Source organism: Syngnathoides biaculeatus, chromosome 23 (assembly GCF_019802595.1).
Source record: "Syngnathoides biaculeatus isolate LvHL_M chromosome 23, ASM1980259v1, whole genome shotgun sequence".
NCBI classification, from domain to species: Eukaryota; Metazoa; Chordata; class Actinopteri; order Syngnathiformes; family Syngnathidae; genus Syngnathoides; species Syngnathoides biaculeatus.
This window is the reverse complement of record NC_084662.1, coordinates 2,444,769-2,460,129: the sequence shown is the minus strand read 5'-3', so window position 1 is coordinate 2,460,129 and position 15,361 is coordinate 2,444,769. Positions and strand designations below refer to the sequence as shown.

The 15,361-nt window shown below is 43.4% G+C and overlaps 1 protein-coding gene across 6 annotated transcripts in view; it reads left to right on the top strand.

Moving 5' to 3' along the window:
- rad51b (RAD51 paralog B) overlaps positions 1 to 14,709 on the top strand; it is a 63,877-nt gene extending 49,168 nt beyond the window's left edge. For all 6 annotated transcript variants that reach the window (XM_061812113.1, XM_061812114.1, XM_061812110.1 and 3 more), the window contains one exon: positions 14,277 to 14,709. In XM_061812113.1, the coding sequence (XP_061668097.1) occupies positions 14,277 to 14,368 (92 nt within the window). In that variant the 3' untranslated portion in view covers positions 14,369 to 14,709. The remainder of the gene's footprint in view (positions 1 to 14,276) is intronic.
- Positions 14,710 to 15,361: the final 652 nt, after the last annotated feature.

Here is a 15,361-nt window from a genome sequence, read left to right as displayed (position 1 = left end):
TCCCAGCTCTCATCGGGCAGGAGGCAGGGTACACCTTGAACTGGTTAAAAGCAAATTTCAAGGTACATAGAGACAGACAACAGTACCACTCATCATCACACCTCGGCCCACTACTCTCTCAAAGTATTCTTTCCATCTATTCAGCGCACTACTGGCTCCAGTCAACACATTTCCATCTCTATCCTTAATCACATCACACAATCATAGTTAGATTATCCGTTTCTAAAAAAAGAAAAATACACAGTAACAGCGTTAGTAACTCATTTTATTTAAAGGCCGTATTCCCATCATTGCATATCATACATATGGATATTATTCCCTCCTCACACACATAACTTTGCTCAACCAGATGTTTTGTAAATGTCACACACCAACATGATGAGAAAAATCAAGTTCTACAAAGTACCAACACCACAAGCCACAATTTTTTTTTTTAAATATTGTCCTCTTTCTCACGCAGACAAACCACCAAGTCTTGTCCTGTATGCCACAACTCTCATCTAATGCAACACTGAAATAATCTTCTTCTTTTCCTTTCGGCTTGTCCCGTTAGGGGTCGCCACAGTGTGTCATCTTTTGCCATCTTAGCCTATCTCCTGCATCTTCCTCTCTAACCCCAACTGCCCTCATGTCTTCCCTCACCACATCCATAAACCTTCTCTTTGGTCTTCCTCTCGCTCTTTTGCCTGGGAGCTCCATCCTCAGCATCCTTCTCCCAATATACTCACTCTCTCGCCTCTGAACATGTCCAAACCATCGAAGTGTGCTCTCTCGAATCTTGTCTCCAAAACATCCAGCTTTGGCTGTCCCTCGAATGAGCTCATTTCTAATCCTATCCAACCTGGTCACTCCGAGCGAGAACCTCAACATCTTCATTTCTGCCACCTCCAGTTCAGCTTCCTGTTGTTTCTTCAGTGCCACCGTCTCTAATCCGTACATCATGGCCGGCCTCACCACTGTTTTGTAAACTTTGCCCTTCATCCTAGCAGACACTCTTCTGTCACATAACACACCAGACACCTTTCGCCAGCTGTTCCAACCTGCTTGGACGCGTTTCTTCACTTCCTTACCACACTCACCATTCCTCTGGATTGTTGACCCTAAATATTTGAAGTCGTCCACCCTCGCTATCTCTTCTCCCTGTAGCCTCACTCTTCCCCCTCCACTTTTCTCATTCACGCACATATATTGTGTTTTACTTCGGCTAATCTTCATTCCTCTCCTTTCCAGTGCATGTCTCCATCTTTCTAATTATTCCTCTGCATGCTCCCTGCTTTCACTGCATATCACAATATCATCTGCGAACATCATGGTCCAAGGGGATTCCAGTCTAACCTTATCTGTCAGCCTATCCATTACCACTGCAAACAGGAAGGGGCTCAGAGCTGATCCCTGATGCAGTCCCAGCTCCACCTTAAATTCCTCTGTCACACCTAAGGCACACCTCACCATTGTTCTGCTGCCATCATACATGTCCTGTACTATTTTAACATACTTCTCTGCCACACCAGACTTACGCATGCAGTACCACAGTTCCTCTCTTGGTACTCTGTCATAGGCTTTCTCTAGATCCACAAAGACACAATGTAGCTCCTTCCGACCTTCTCTGTACTTTTCCACGAGCATCCTCAAGGCAAATAATGCATCTGTGGTACTCTTTCTAGGCATGAAACCATACTGTTGCTCGCAGATACTTACTTCTGTCCTGAGTCTAGCCTCCACTACTCTTTCCCATAACTTCATTGTGTGGCTCATCAACTTTATTCCTCTATAGTTCCTTCAGCTCTGAACATCCCCTTTGTTCTTAAAAATGGGAACTAGAACACTTTTCCTCCATTCTTCAGGCATGTTTTCGCCCGCGAGTATTCTGTTGAATAAGTTGGTCAAAAACTCCACAGCCATCTCTCCAAATTGCTTCCATACCTCTACCGGTATGTCATCAGGACCAACTGCCTTTCCATTTTTCATCCTTTGTAATGCCTTTCTGACTTCCCCCTTAGTAATTATTTCCACTTCCTGGTCCTTCACTCTTGCCTCTTCAACTCTTCCTTCTCTCTCATTTTCTTCATTCATCAACACTGAAATAATAATATCCAATATTCTCTGTTCAACAGAAATGGTGGGACAGTTCAATGTTCTAAGCCACTTGATATTCTTCCTTGTTTCAAAAAAACTACATCTGCTTTTCTGTGTTACTTTTTTTTTTTCTTCAAAGTGACTAACTTGTGACTGGGAAGTTTAGTCCCTCTTTGAAATTCCAGGTCGATGTTACCGTGGAGTGAGCTCAAGTGAAGATTTGAAGTTGTGAAATGCGGTAGACGTCTGACAGAAAAGGCAGAGTGGCTTTCTGTTGCGGTCAACAACAAAACGAGTTTTAAAAAAAGAGTTTAGCTAAAGCTAATTTCGTTTAGCTGTTTATTTTTCCCTGGCATTTTGAGAGCGAAATTGACAAATTATTTTCTCCAAAGATCACCATCCGACTGCGAAACTCGAGCTACTTTCATTCAATGCAAATGCGAAATACCGTGCTAACATTTCCTGCTGTGGCCACGCGACCGTGGTCAGGAGATGCAGGGTAGACTTATTCTCTGTGCTGAGGTCGTCCTGCTTGGAGTTAACGCTTCTTTCTCTCATTGCACAGCTGAGCTGGGTGGCGGGAACACTAAAGGCACTCTTCCCTAGTCACACACAAAATTAGTTTGTTGTCACAATACCCGTAAGAACTGTAATAAATTCAACCAAAGCGCGCACGCAAAGACCGTAATAAATGCAGTCAACACTCGCTTGCAACTACCATAATAAACTCAAGCAAAGCGCGTGCACGCACATATCAACAGTATTTCATTCTGCTTTCATGTCTTCATGAGAACTGTATGAAAGGAGGCAAGGAGCCGCATGCGAGAGCCACGGATTGGTCACCCCTGGTTGTCAACATAAAAGCTAAATATTACTTCACCATTTTTGCTTTGGACTCTGTGCTCCACAATTGGATCTGTGTCTGTCGATCACAGCGCCCTACTAGGTTTTATATTCCCGTAGCAATTCTTTCATGTATTCAGGCCCCGAAACCAGTTATCAATTCAAAGACCAAGAACAGAACTTTGAAATCAAATCTTAATATGAGTAAGAGCAGTGTAAAAACTTTAGATTTGAAATAATTGGATGTGACCTCTTTGTTCTGGTCAGAAACTAAGCTGCAGTATTCTGAATGAGCTGCAACTGTTTAATGCTATTTTGGGATTGTTCAGTCGGAATACCATTACAATAGTCAAGTCTACTTAAGATAAAAGCATGAATGAGCGTCTCCTGGTCTGCTTGGATATCTTCTTCATATGGTGAAAGACATTTTTTAAAGATAGCGACTTCAGAAATTTACAAACAGCAATTCTCTTTTCTTTGTTGCCAAATAAAATTATCTGTTTTGTTATGATTTATTTGAATACAATTTTGACTGCTCCAGTTAGTTATGTTTTAGATAGTGTTTTGGCAAAAAAAAAAAAAAAAAAAAGAATCTGACACCAAAAGCAAGGAGACAATCTTGTCTTTGTTGATTTTTATTACAAAAGAAAGTAAAATTTCTGCTTGCGAATTGTCACCCCTTACTAAAGATCAGTCTAAAAGTTATTTGGTTATGGAAAAGTGACAGAGACAGAGAAAAAACAAGATCGTTATCTATGTCCAACTGTATACACCTGGAGCAGGTAAAAACAACATCATATGAGGAACAGCCTGACTGGGAGATCTAGAACCCACAACAGGATAAAACCTGTTAAACTCAAAGGTAGAACTAATAGAACCAATATTCAGGATATATGTAAAACACTATTCTTCCAACACAACAGTGACATTACACCTCAATTGAACGATAGTCATCTGGAGACAATGCTAGATATAACCGTCGTCAGCATAGTTATGATAGTCAAAATTAAAGTTCTGCAGTATTTTACCCAAGGGTAGGATATACTGTATAAGCTGGATAGGGCAGGTCCAAGAACTGACCTTTGAAGGACCCCATACATAAGTGCCATTCAATTGAATTGAACACTTTTAATGGCTACGAAACAATAGAGATTCTGTTTGGATTTTAGTTTTTTCCAACGTGGCTTCAGATGAAGTATCATTTCATTATTTTGCTGATTTGGCTTGTATTTTTTTTTTACTAAAATATGTGGACAAATCACAACTCCAAAACCGCTATGACGAGTACAAATATTGGATATTGGTTTCCCTTGCCCGGACATGGGTCACCAGGGCCCCTCTCTGGAGCTTGGCCTGGAGGTAGGGCTCAAAGCTGAACCCTTGGTGGCCAGGCCTGCACCCATGGGGCTCGGCCAGGCAGAGCCCAAAAAGGTAACATGGTTCCCCCTTCCCATGGGCTCACCACCTCTGAGAGGGGGTATTGGAGTCGGCTCCGATGTGAGCTGGGGGGTGGCCAAAGGCGCGGACCTTGGCGATCCGATCCCAAGCTACAGAAACTAGCTCTCGGGACATGGAATGTCTCCTCTCTGGCAGGGAAGGAGCCTGAGTTGGTGGATGAGGTTCAGTAGTTCCGACTAGATATAGTCGGACTCTCATTTATGCACCCATTGGGCTCTGGTATCAGTCCTCATGAGAAGGGTTGTACTCTGCTCCACTCTGGAGTTGCCCACGGTGAGAGGCACCGAGCAGGTGTGGGTATACTTATTGCTCCCCGGCTCGAGGCGTGTACGTTGGGGTTTACCCTGGTGGATGAGAGGATAGCCTCCCGCCACCTTCTGGTAGGGGGATGGGTCCTGACTGTGGTTTGTGCCTATGCACCAAACAACAGTTCAGAGTACCCACTGTTTTTGGAGTCCCTAGAGGGAGTGTTGGAGAGCGCATCCTCTCGGGACACCATTATTCTGCTGGGGGACTTCAATGCCCACGTGGGCAATGACAGTGAGACTTGGAAGGGTGTGATTGAGAAGACCCCCCACCCCAATCAGAACCTGAGTTGTGTTCTGTTCCTGGACTTCTTCATCACCGATTGTCCATAACAAATACCATGATCAGGCATTAGGGTGTCCATATGTGCACTTGGCAGCAGGACACCCTAGGTCACAGTTCAATGATCGACTTTGTGTTCGTGTCATAGGAATTGCCGCATGTCTTGGACACTTGTGTGAAGAGAAGGGCAGCGATGTCAACTGATCACCACCGAGTTAGCTCCGATGGTGGGGGAAGATGCTGGTCCGACGTGGCAGCCCCAAACGTATTGTAAGGTTCTGCTGGGAATGGCTGGCAGATTCCCTTGTTAGAAGGAATTTCAACTCCCACCTCTGAAAGAACTTTGTTCATGTTCCCGGGGAGGCAGGAGACATTGAGTCTGGGTGGACGATGTTCCGCAGCTCCATTGCTGAGGTGGACGACCAGAGCTGTAGCCGTCAGATGGTCGGTGCCTGTCATGGCGGGAACCCCCGAACACATTGGTGGACACCAACAATGAGGGATGCCATCAAGGAGCATATTAGGCATTTCTACCCTGTGGGACTACCGAGGAAGCTGATGGGTTCCGGCTTGCCAAGTGGAATGCAGCTCCGGTGGTCGCTGAGGCAAAAACCTGGGCGTGGGAGGAGTTTGGTGAGACTACAGGCAACAACTTCAAGACTGCTTCGAGGAAATTCTGGTCCACCGTCCAGCGTCTCAGGAGGGGGAAGCAGTGCACCGTCAACAGTGTGTATCGTGGGGATGGGGCACTGCTGACCTCAACTTGGGGTGTTGTGAGTCGATTGGGAGAATACATCGAAAACCTCCTCAATTCCACCAACACACCTTCCCCAGAGGAAGCAGAGTCTGGGTTCACTGAAGTGAGCTCTTCTATCTCTGGGGTTGAGGTCACCGAGGTGGTTAAAAACTGCTTTGTTGGCAGAGGCCCAGGGGTGGATGAGATTCACCTGGATTTCCTTAATGCTTTGGATGTTCTGGGGCTGTACTGGTGGAGACGCCTCTGCAACATTGCATGGACATCAGGGACAGTGCCTCTGGATTAGCAGATGGAAGGTGTATTCCAACTATAGGGGAATCACACTCCTCAGCCTCCCTGGTAAGGTCTATTCAGGGGTGTTGGAGAGGAGGGTCCATCAGGAAGTCAAATGTCAGATTCAGGAGGAACAATGTGGTTTTCTTACTGGCTGTGGGACAGTGGACCTGCTCTGCACCTTCATCAGGATCCTCGAGGGTGCATGGGAGTTCGCACAACCAGTCTACATATGTTTTGTGGACTTGGAGAAGGGGTTTGACCGTGTCCCTCGGGGAGTACTGAGGGGGGGTTTTCAGGAGTATGGGGTGCCTACCCCACTGATACAGGCTGTTTGGTCTGCATTGCTGGCGAAAAGTCGGACTCGTTTCCAGTGAGAGTTGGGCTCCGCCAAGGCTGCCCATTGTGACCGATTTTGTTCATAATTTCATGGCAAGAATTTGTAGGTGCAGCCAAGGCGTTCAGGGTGTCCAGTTTGGTGCCCTCAGCATCACATATCTGCTCTTTGCCGGTGATGTGGTTCTGTTGGCTTCATCAAGCCGTGATCTCCAACGCTCACTGGAGCGGTTTGCAACAGATTGTGAAGCGGCTGGGATGAAAATCAGCACCTCCAAATCTGAGACCATGGTCCTCAGTTGGAAAAGGGTGGCGTGCCCTCTCTGGGTCAGGGCTGAGATCCCGCCCTAAGTGGAACTGTTCAAGTATCTTGGGGTCTTGTTCATGAGTGAGGGAAGAATGGAGCGGGAGATCGACAGACATATCGGTGCAGCGTCTGCAGTGATGCGGACTTTGTGTCGGTCTGTTGTGGTACAGAAGGAGCTAAGTCGAAAATCGAAGCTCTCAATTTACCAGTTGATATACGTTCCTACCCTCACATCTGGGCATGAGATGTGGGTCGTGACCGAAAGAACACGATCCCGGACACAAGCGGCTGAAATTCGTTTCCTCAGCGAGATGTCTGGGCTCTCCCTGCGAGATAGGGTAACAAGCTCGGTCGTCCGGTAGAGCTTTGAGAGGAGCCAGATGAGGTGGCTGGGGCATCTTATCCAAATGCCTCCCGGACACCTCTCTGGTGAGGTGTTCCGGTCATGTCCCACCGTACAGAGACCCCAGGTATGACCCAGGACACGCTGGAGAGACTATGTCTCTCGGCTGGCCTCTGAACACCTCGGGAACCCTCTGGAAGAGCTGGAAGAAGTGGCTGGGGAAAGGGAAGTCTGGGTATCTCTGCTGAAGCTACTTGATTTTGAGCTTGTTACCGTCATTCTGGTCTTTCATGGAGTACTAGGTTGCCTCAAGATTGTCTAAGTTTTAATAGGAGTGACAGCATTCATGACATTTGAGATTTTCCAGGTAGAATTATCCAAAAATTCATTAACTGTCACTGTTTGGAGTTGCAGCCACAGCTACAGTCTCCCTAAACCGAGTGGCAGTACTTTCACTTATGTACCTTTTCTCAATAGACATAGAGGTTGTCTACATCCTAAGAGATGACCAGGTCTAAGATGTGACCTTGAGTGTGGAGGAGTCTGTCTAATAAAGCAATTTTGTAGATTTTTCTTTCCATGTTATTGTCAACATGAATGTTAAAGTCTCCCATTATGACAAAATAGTGGTAGTCATTACAAATAACTGACAGGAGGTCTGAAAAATCCTCCATCAATTTTGTGTTGTATATTGGAGGTGAGTAAATTATTAAAACAATAACCTATGTGTCACCTTTAACTAAAACAGAGATTTTCCAAAGAGCTAAAATCACAGAGTATCATTTCTTTCCACTGGAATAATGACTTAACAATAACAGTAATACCACCTTTTTCCCCTATTCAACAAAATTAAAATTTCCTTGTGTTGCCTTATTTAAATGATCGAATCGAGATTGAGGAAAAAACACCCAGATTCACCGCTCATTATCCTAGGAGATTTTAACACAGCTAATCTTAACCTCGAAGTTCCCGAATATAAGCAACATGTAAAATGACCGACGGGGGAAAATAACACACGATCACTGTTATACGTACATTTAAAAACGCATATGACGCAATTTCCCGCGCACCCCTCGGCTCCTCTGATCACTGCTTACTCTACTTAATACCTACAAACAGGCAAGGACCCAAGTGTGCAAAGCCTTTGGTAAAATAAGTTAAAAAGTGGACCAACGAGGCAAAATTAGAACTTCAAAGCTGCTTTGACTGCACAGACTGGAGTGTCTTTGAAAATTCTGCAATCAGCCAAGATGAATTCACGGATATTGTTACTGCGGATGTCCATTTCTGTGAGGTATGTGTGTGTGTACCAAAAAATTTTTTTCGCACGTTCAATAACAACAAGCCATGGTTTACAGCCACACTTGGGCAACTATGCCAGGCTAATGAGATCGCATATCGTAGTGGGCCTTCTGCAATCGCATTGGAAATCAGCAGACTAAAGAATTAACATTGTACAGAGGGACTATGCAGTTAAACGGGAAAAATATCTTGCGCTAATGACTGCAAATCATTCTGGCATGGATTACAATCGCTCACTAATTACAAGCGACGTTCTCCCCCAGTAGAAAACAAGAACGGGCTAGCCGACGACCTACAGTGAAGAGAATAAGTATTTAAACACCCTGCTATATTACAAGTTCTCCACTTAGAAATCATGGAGGTGTCTGAAATTTTCATCATAGGTGCATGACCACTGTGAGAGAGATAATCTAAAAAGAATAAAACAGAAATCACAATGTATGATTTTTTTTATGATTTATGTGTGTGACACAGCTCCAAATAAGTATTTGAACACCTGAGAAAAAAAATGTTAAGATTGGTACAGTAGCTTTTGTTTGCCATGACAGAGGTCAAACGTTTCCTGGAGTTGTTCACCAGGTTTGCACGCACTGCAGGAGGGATTTTGGCCCACTCCTCCATACAGATCTTCTCTAGATCAGACAGGCTTTTGGGCTGTCGCTGAGAAACACGGAGATTCAGCTCCCTCTAAAGATTTTCTATTGGGTTTAGGTCTGGAGACTGCCTAGGCCACGCCGGAATCTTGATATGCTTCTTACGGAGCCACTCCTTGGTTTTCCTGGCAGTGTGCTTCGGGTCATTGTCATGTTGAAAGACCCAGCCACAACTCATCTTCAATGCTCTGACAGAGGAAAAGAGGTTGTTCCCCAAAATCTCACAATACATGGGCTCTCATTAATACAGTGCAGTCGTCCTGTCCCATGTGCAGAAAAACACCCCCAATGCATGATGATACCACCCCCATGCTTCACAGTAAGGATGGTGTTCTTGGGATGGAACTCATAATTTGTCTTCCTCCAAACACGGTGAGTGGAAGTATGACCATAAAATTCCATTTTGGTCTCATCCGACCACAAAACTTTCTCCCATTACTCCTCTGTATCATCCAAATGGTCATTGGCAAACTTAAGACGAGCCTTGACATGTGCGGGTTTATGCAGGGGAACCTTCCGTGCCATGCATGATTTCAAACCATGATGTCTTAGTTTATTACCAACGGTCACCGTTTAACATCCATGAAAGGAATGTGAGGCAGATCTTCAAACACCAAAAGGGCAACTGAGCGCCAGGCCCAGACCTTGTGTCCCCATCTTGCCTCAAAGTCTGCGCAGACAACTTGCTCCTGTTTTCACAAAGATCTTCAACATGTCTTTATTAACTGTGTGAAGTACCAACCTGCTTCAAACATCATACCGCTCCCCAAAAAAGCATCATTCTCAGGCCGGTTGCCTTGACATCTGTGGAGTCCTTTGACTGCCTTATGATGGACCACCTCAAGAGCATCACAGGCCCCCAGCTGGACACACTGGAGTTTGCCTATCGAGCTAACAGATCTGAGGATGATGCCATCATCATGGGTCTGCACTTCATCCTTGAACATCTCAATAGTGAGGGAACTTATGCGAGGATCCTTTAGATCTGTGTTTAACACCATCATTCCTGAATTCCGCTCCTCCAAACCTCTCTAGCTCAGTGTCTCCCCTGCCATTTCCGAGTGGATCTCCAACTTCCTGGGGGGTAGGACACAGCAGGTGAGGCTGGGGGAAACCACCTCATCCACACGCACTACCAGCGTCGTGGCACCCCATAGTTGTGTCGTCTCTCCTCTGCTCTTCTTGCTCAGCATAAACTATGACCTCAAGGCGCTCGGCTGTCAAATTCCTGAAGTTCGCAGATGACACCACGGCGACGAGTCTGCATATCAACAGGAAGTAGCGAGACTGGAGCTTTGGTGTGGCCAACACAACCCAGCGTTGAACAAGACAAGACATCTCTACAAGACTGTAGATATGATTGTGGACTTCAGGAGATATCCTTCACCAAATCTATCCCTGACACTGTCCAATTGTCCTTGTCAACTGTCAAGACTTTCAAGTTCTTGGGAATTACAGTCTCCCAGGTCTTGAAGTGAGGGACGGATATGAACTCTATCTTCAAAATTCCCAGCAAAGGATATACTACTTGCAGCTTCTGAGGAAGCATGGCCTGTCACAAGACCTGCTGAGACAGTTCTACACAGCAGTCATCCAATCAGTACTGTGTACCTCCATCACAGTCTGGTTTGGGACTGCCACAAAAAGGACAAACTCCGACTACAACGGACAATCAAAACCACTAAACTGATTGTCAACATCACTCTACCCACTATTGAAGACTTGCACGCCACTTGAATTAGGTCCAGAGCAGGCAGGATCCTTTCAGACCCTCCACATCTTGGCCACCACCTCTTCCAGCTCCTTCCGTCGGTTAGGCGCTACCGATCAATGCAAGTCAAAACTAGCAGATATTGAAACTGTTTTTTCCCTCTGGCAATCAAGTCATTAAATTCTTGATCAGCGAATATATTTTCTGCCTTTTGCTGTTATTGGGACACACTCTCATATCCTGCTGGTCCATTCAGTATTAGAATTAGTAATATATTCTGTAGACTATCACACGACTTGTCAGTTTAAACAGCTCCCTTTGCACAGTTGGCATTGCACTGATTTATAATGGGAACTGCGAACGTGTAAAGGCACTCTGTTTGACCTTAACAATGTGAGGCGTTGACGCAATCTAAACTGTTCCAAATGAAGAAGAGTCTGCATCTTGCACATCTGTGACTCTTATAAGGAATAGTTCCTATTAACTGAATGTCTCTTGTTCTTTGTTCTTGTTAGTTTGTATGTTCTTTGTTTTGAATGTCATACCAGGGCGGCACTGACTGCCAGAGACAAATTCCTTGTGTGTTGTTACACACTCGGCCAATCAAGCTGATTCTGATTTCTGTTAACCATGTTTCATTTAGTAACAAAAAGTCCAATTGACAGATTTGATTATGTCATTAATCAAGATTGATTAATTCCCCTGTCACCTGAAATTGAAAAGAGCTAATCTTGCCGGGATAACTGGACACAATGGTTTTATATTCACATTTCATCATCACAAACTTTGCACTTCTACTTTTTTTGTGCCGACTGTGTGTGACCAACTTTCTGTCCCTTGTAATTAAAATGCCTGATGTCCATTGGGGTCTAACATATTGTGGAAAAGATTCCGCGAAAATCAGTCAGAATTGCAGATAAGATTCTCCATGGGTGGAGAAGGGGCCATTCGGATCTTAGTGGACATTGGTTTCAGGCAATGGGGGATGGGAAGCAGATCCTACCTTGGTGTGCATTACATTCTAATACTGACAATATTCTTCATCCTGTTCGTCACACCTTACAAAGAATTTAGGCTAGTAGAGAGTTTTTGTGTTGGGCTTTGCTCCAACGGAATAGGGGTGAGGTTAGGGAGATTCAGTTTGTTGGCTCATGTCATTCCTCATTTGTTCTTCAGATTATTTGGATGACACTGGTGAATCCATCTGCACCTCGTATGACCTTGTCTCTTGTTCCTCCGATATTGCATCTTTTTTGTCCTTGAGCCATGTCAACAACGCCAATGTTTTCCTTTCAGGGCTCTGGATGACGTACACAGTAAAAAATGTTGGCAACCAATTACCTAACCCCTCATCTATTTAGACAGGAACCGTCTGCCTTGTTAAGATGTCTTCATTCCCCAAAAAGAAAGAAATTGTCAATGAAATGCACGAATAATGCAAAGCAAACTTGACTCGATTACCTCATTCACTCTGGAACTATGGTTCACAGTTATTCAAAAAGCAAAGTTGATATAAATTAAAAAAGTGGGTGCAATGAATATGACGAGCGCTTTAAATGGGAGACAAATCAGGGAATAACAGCAACGTGTAACTTGGTGAAAAATGGGGAAATGAAAAGTTTGAGAAATTTGTGTGATCTAGAGAATGATGACTTTCATAGATATTTAGAAGCAAGAGATTATTATTGGAAGTAGATGAGAATAGAGCTCTCGAGGGAAATGTGGGGTGTGTAACTCAACTTTTGCTCAAATATTTATTCGCTATCAACGGCCTGACAGCAAATAAAAATTAAACCCAGTATATTAAAAAAAAATGGGAATCTTAACTTGAGATAGAAATCACAGATCAACAGTTGCATGGAATGTATAAGGCGCATCAATCAACCACAATAACAACATTGAATTTTCGGGGGAAAATATCATGATTCTTGGCACCCTGAAGCAAAAGGTTAGAACGTTGGCCTCACAGTTCTGAGGACCGGTGTTCAAATCCCACCCCCGACTGTGTGGAGTTTCCATGTTCTTTCCATGCCTGTGTGGGTTTTCTCCGGGCACTCTGGTTTCCTCCTACATACCCAAAACATACATTAATTGGAGACTCTAAATTGCCCCTAGTTGTCATTGTGAGTTCAGCTGTTGTCTGTCTCTTTGTTTCTTGCGATTGGCTGGCAACCAGTTCAGGGTGTACCCTGCCTCCTGCCCGATCACTCGGATAGACTCCAGCACTTCCGTAACTCTCATGAGGATAAGCAGCTCAGAAAATTGATGGATTCTTCGTTACCCCCGAAATTAAAAAAATAAATAAAGAACTAATTTTGTATGTTGGAGATATTGTTGCGACCTGAAAGCCGTATGCGCACGTCTTTTGGAAATTCCATAAAATAACACTTTTTGGGGGAAAGAATACAATGCAAATGATGATGTGCTATAATTTCTCTTTAGATTGCAAAACTGTATGCATGAATGTATACTTCAGTGAAGGACTGAAAAGGAAAAGAAAGAAAGCAATAACTAGGAAATGGGTACTTCTTACCATGAATGCGACTTCTGGTGCTGCATGGTCTTGCTGATGGCTTTGTAGTCTGTTTGTAGTCATTAGATGAAACTTCATGCAGGCGTTGAGACTTTCATCCGTTGATCGTAATCCGTAATTCAATTTGATTTGCAATCATGATGGTATGATTGTGAACAGTTCTTGCCAACACAGGCATGTCTTTTATTCATTTGATTATCTTGTCTTGAAGGGAAAAAGTTGTCAAAAAGTTAATTGGAAACATCACGCACAACTGTTTTGACATACTCCCCATCTGTGAATGGCTTTCTATTTCTCATAATTGCTAAAGCACCAGCAACACTATCTGAATTCCATTCGGCTTGTTAGCTCCAAACATGGATGTTCTGCTGACTAACTTGGACTTTGGACAATAGCTTTTGACATGCTTTCTTCCTGCTGTACAACGCCGGGTATTTTGATGTCAACGCAGTATGGTATGTGTTGTATGTAAGTGTTGTTTTTTATTTGAGTATTTCATCGTTCCAATTTTGTCATTATAATTTAGACACACAGCAGAACTTTCCGCAAAGGCTGTCCATTCTTGCCGAAAACTTTGGTACTTCTCATCTTTTTTTGTTTCCGCAATCTTGGCAAAATAATTTCCAATATTAGTGGTTCCAACCCAATCTGGGTTCGACCCTTCTGCGCATGAGCACACCGACTGCCACAACAGATTACGGCAACCCCACTAGGACAAACTCTCTCTGCCTCATTTGCGTTGCCTACACGACAGAAATGTCATGGACAAAATGTCGTTATGAGGTCTCCGCGAGCCATATGCAACCATCAAAAGAGACAAATATGGCTTTCGAGCCATAGGTTCTCAATCCCTGCCCTAATGTTTCCTAAACACATTCTTAAAAGGGCATTAGGGGAGGGTGGTAGTCGCCTTTGCAGACAAACCATCGAGCCATAACGGCTAGGAAACATGTTAAAATGTCCTTTTTTCTACTTAATTCTATTAATATTTTTGACAGTGTGTGTCTTTTTTTAGGTTGATCTGGATTTCCATGTTCCAGGTAGCCTGTAGTATTTTTTGAGTCCTTGTCTGATATTTGTTCTCTCCGTGTTTTAGGAAATGACGGTGAGGTGACTTTGTATGAGGGCACTGATCCTAGCCTCCAGGCTATCAGGGTGAGAACGCTGATCAACCTTGATACACCCTGAGTGGATGCCTAAGAAATACAGTATATTAGCATTGTCTTTATCACCATCACAGTTATTCTTGTGAAATTTTATACCCATGAAAAAAAGACTGGAAAACCCATACCGAACATCTTCAGTTTTAGTCCCATGTTTGTTCATTACCTGGATTCTTGTTTTAGATTTTGACCTATTTTTGTTTCTTCAAATTGTAAGATGTTCGATAGCAGATTTTTTTTTTTACGTTCTTAGGGTTCACTACCTCAGAAACCGACTGACCTCTAAAACCTACAGTATGTGTAAATGTACACTGTGAGAGACTTCAGGGTAATAAAATAAAAAAGAAGTCCAGCAGATTGGCAGTATCTTATTGTTGCTTATTGTTGCTCATCTGCATTATTAGGCACTCACTGATCAACTGTAAACATTTGTCTACCTGTTTTTTTTTTCTTACACAAGTTCTGCATTTCCATACCATATATACATATTTTTTGATTACAGCAGTTAAACAGATGGGTTGGTGCACTCTATTTAAGATTCTCTGTTGATGACTGAGCTGAAAGATCCCACTATTATTATTTCCTGTTATTGGTAGATGAAATGGTCATTTAAGTAGGTCCACAATTAGTCTTTAATTTTTTCTGCCTTTACAAGAATAATTAATGCAGGGTTCCATTATTTATTTTTTCCATTATTTCTAATAGGTGATCGGTGATAAATTAATATAGTTTAGTATTGTAGTATGACAATACCCAGACTGAGTGAGCCTATGGGCCAAAAAGATTCTTTCATTGAAAGAATCTTAAATGAGACATACATTTTCTTAATAATTGAAAATAGTTCTCAAGTCATGTTTGTGGCATACTTTCGTACAAAATACCCAAAGGATCAACAATTACATTTCATATTTCATGGCCACTTTTTAGCCTTGATATATTAGCCCTCTGCTATTTTTTTGTCAATGTAAAAAAGGAATTATTTTGAATTTGTTGTGATGATGAGAAAATCAATGTTGGA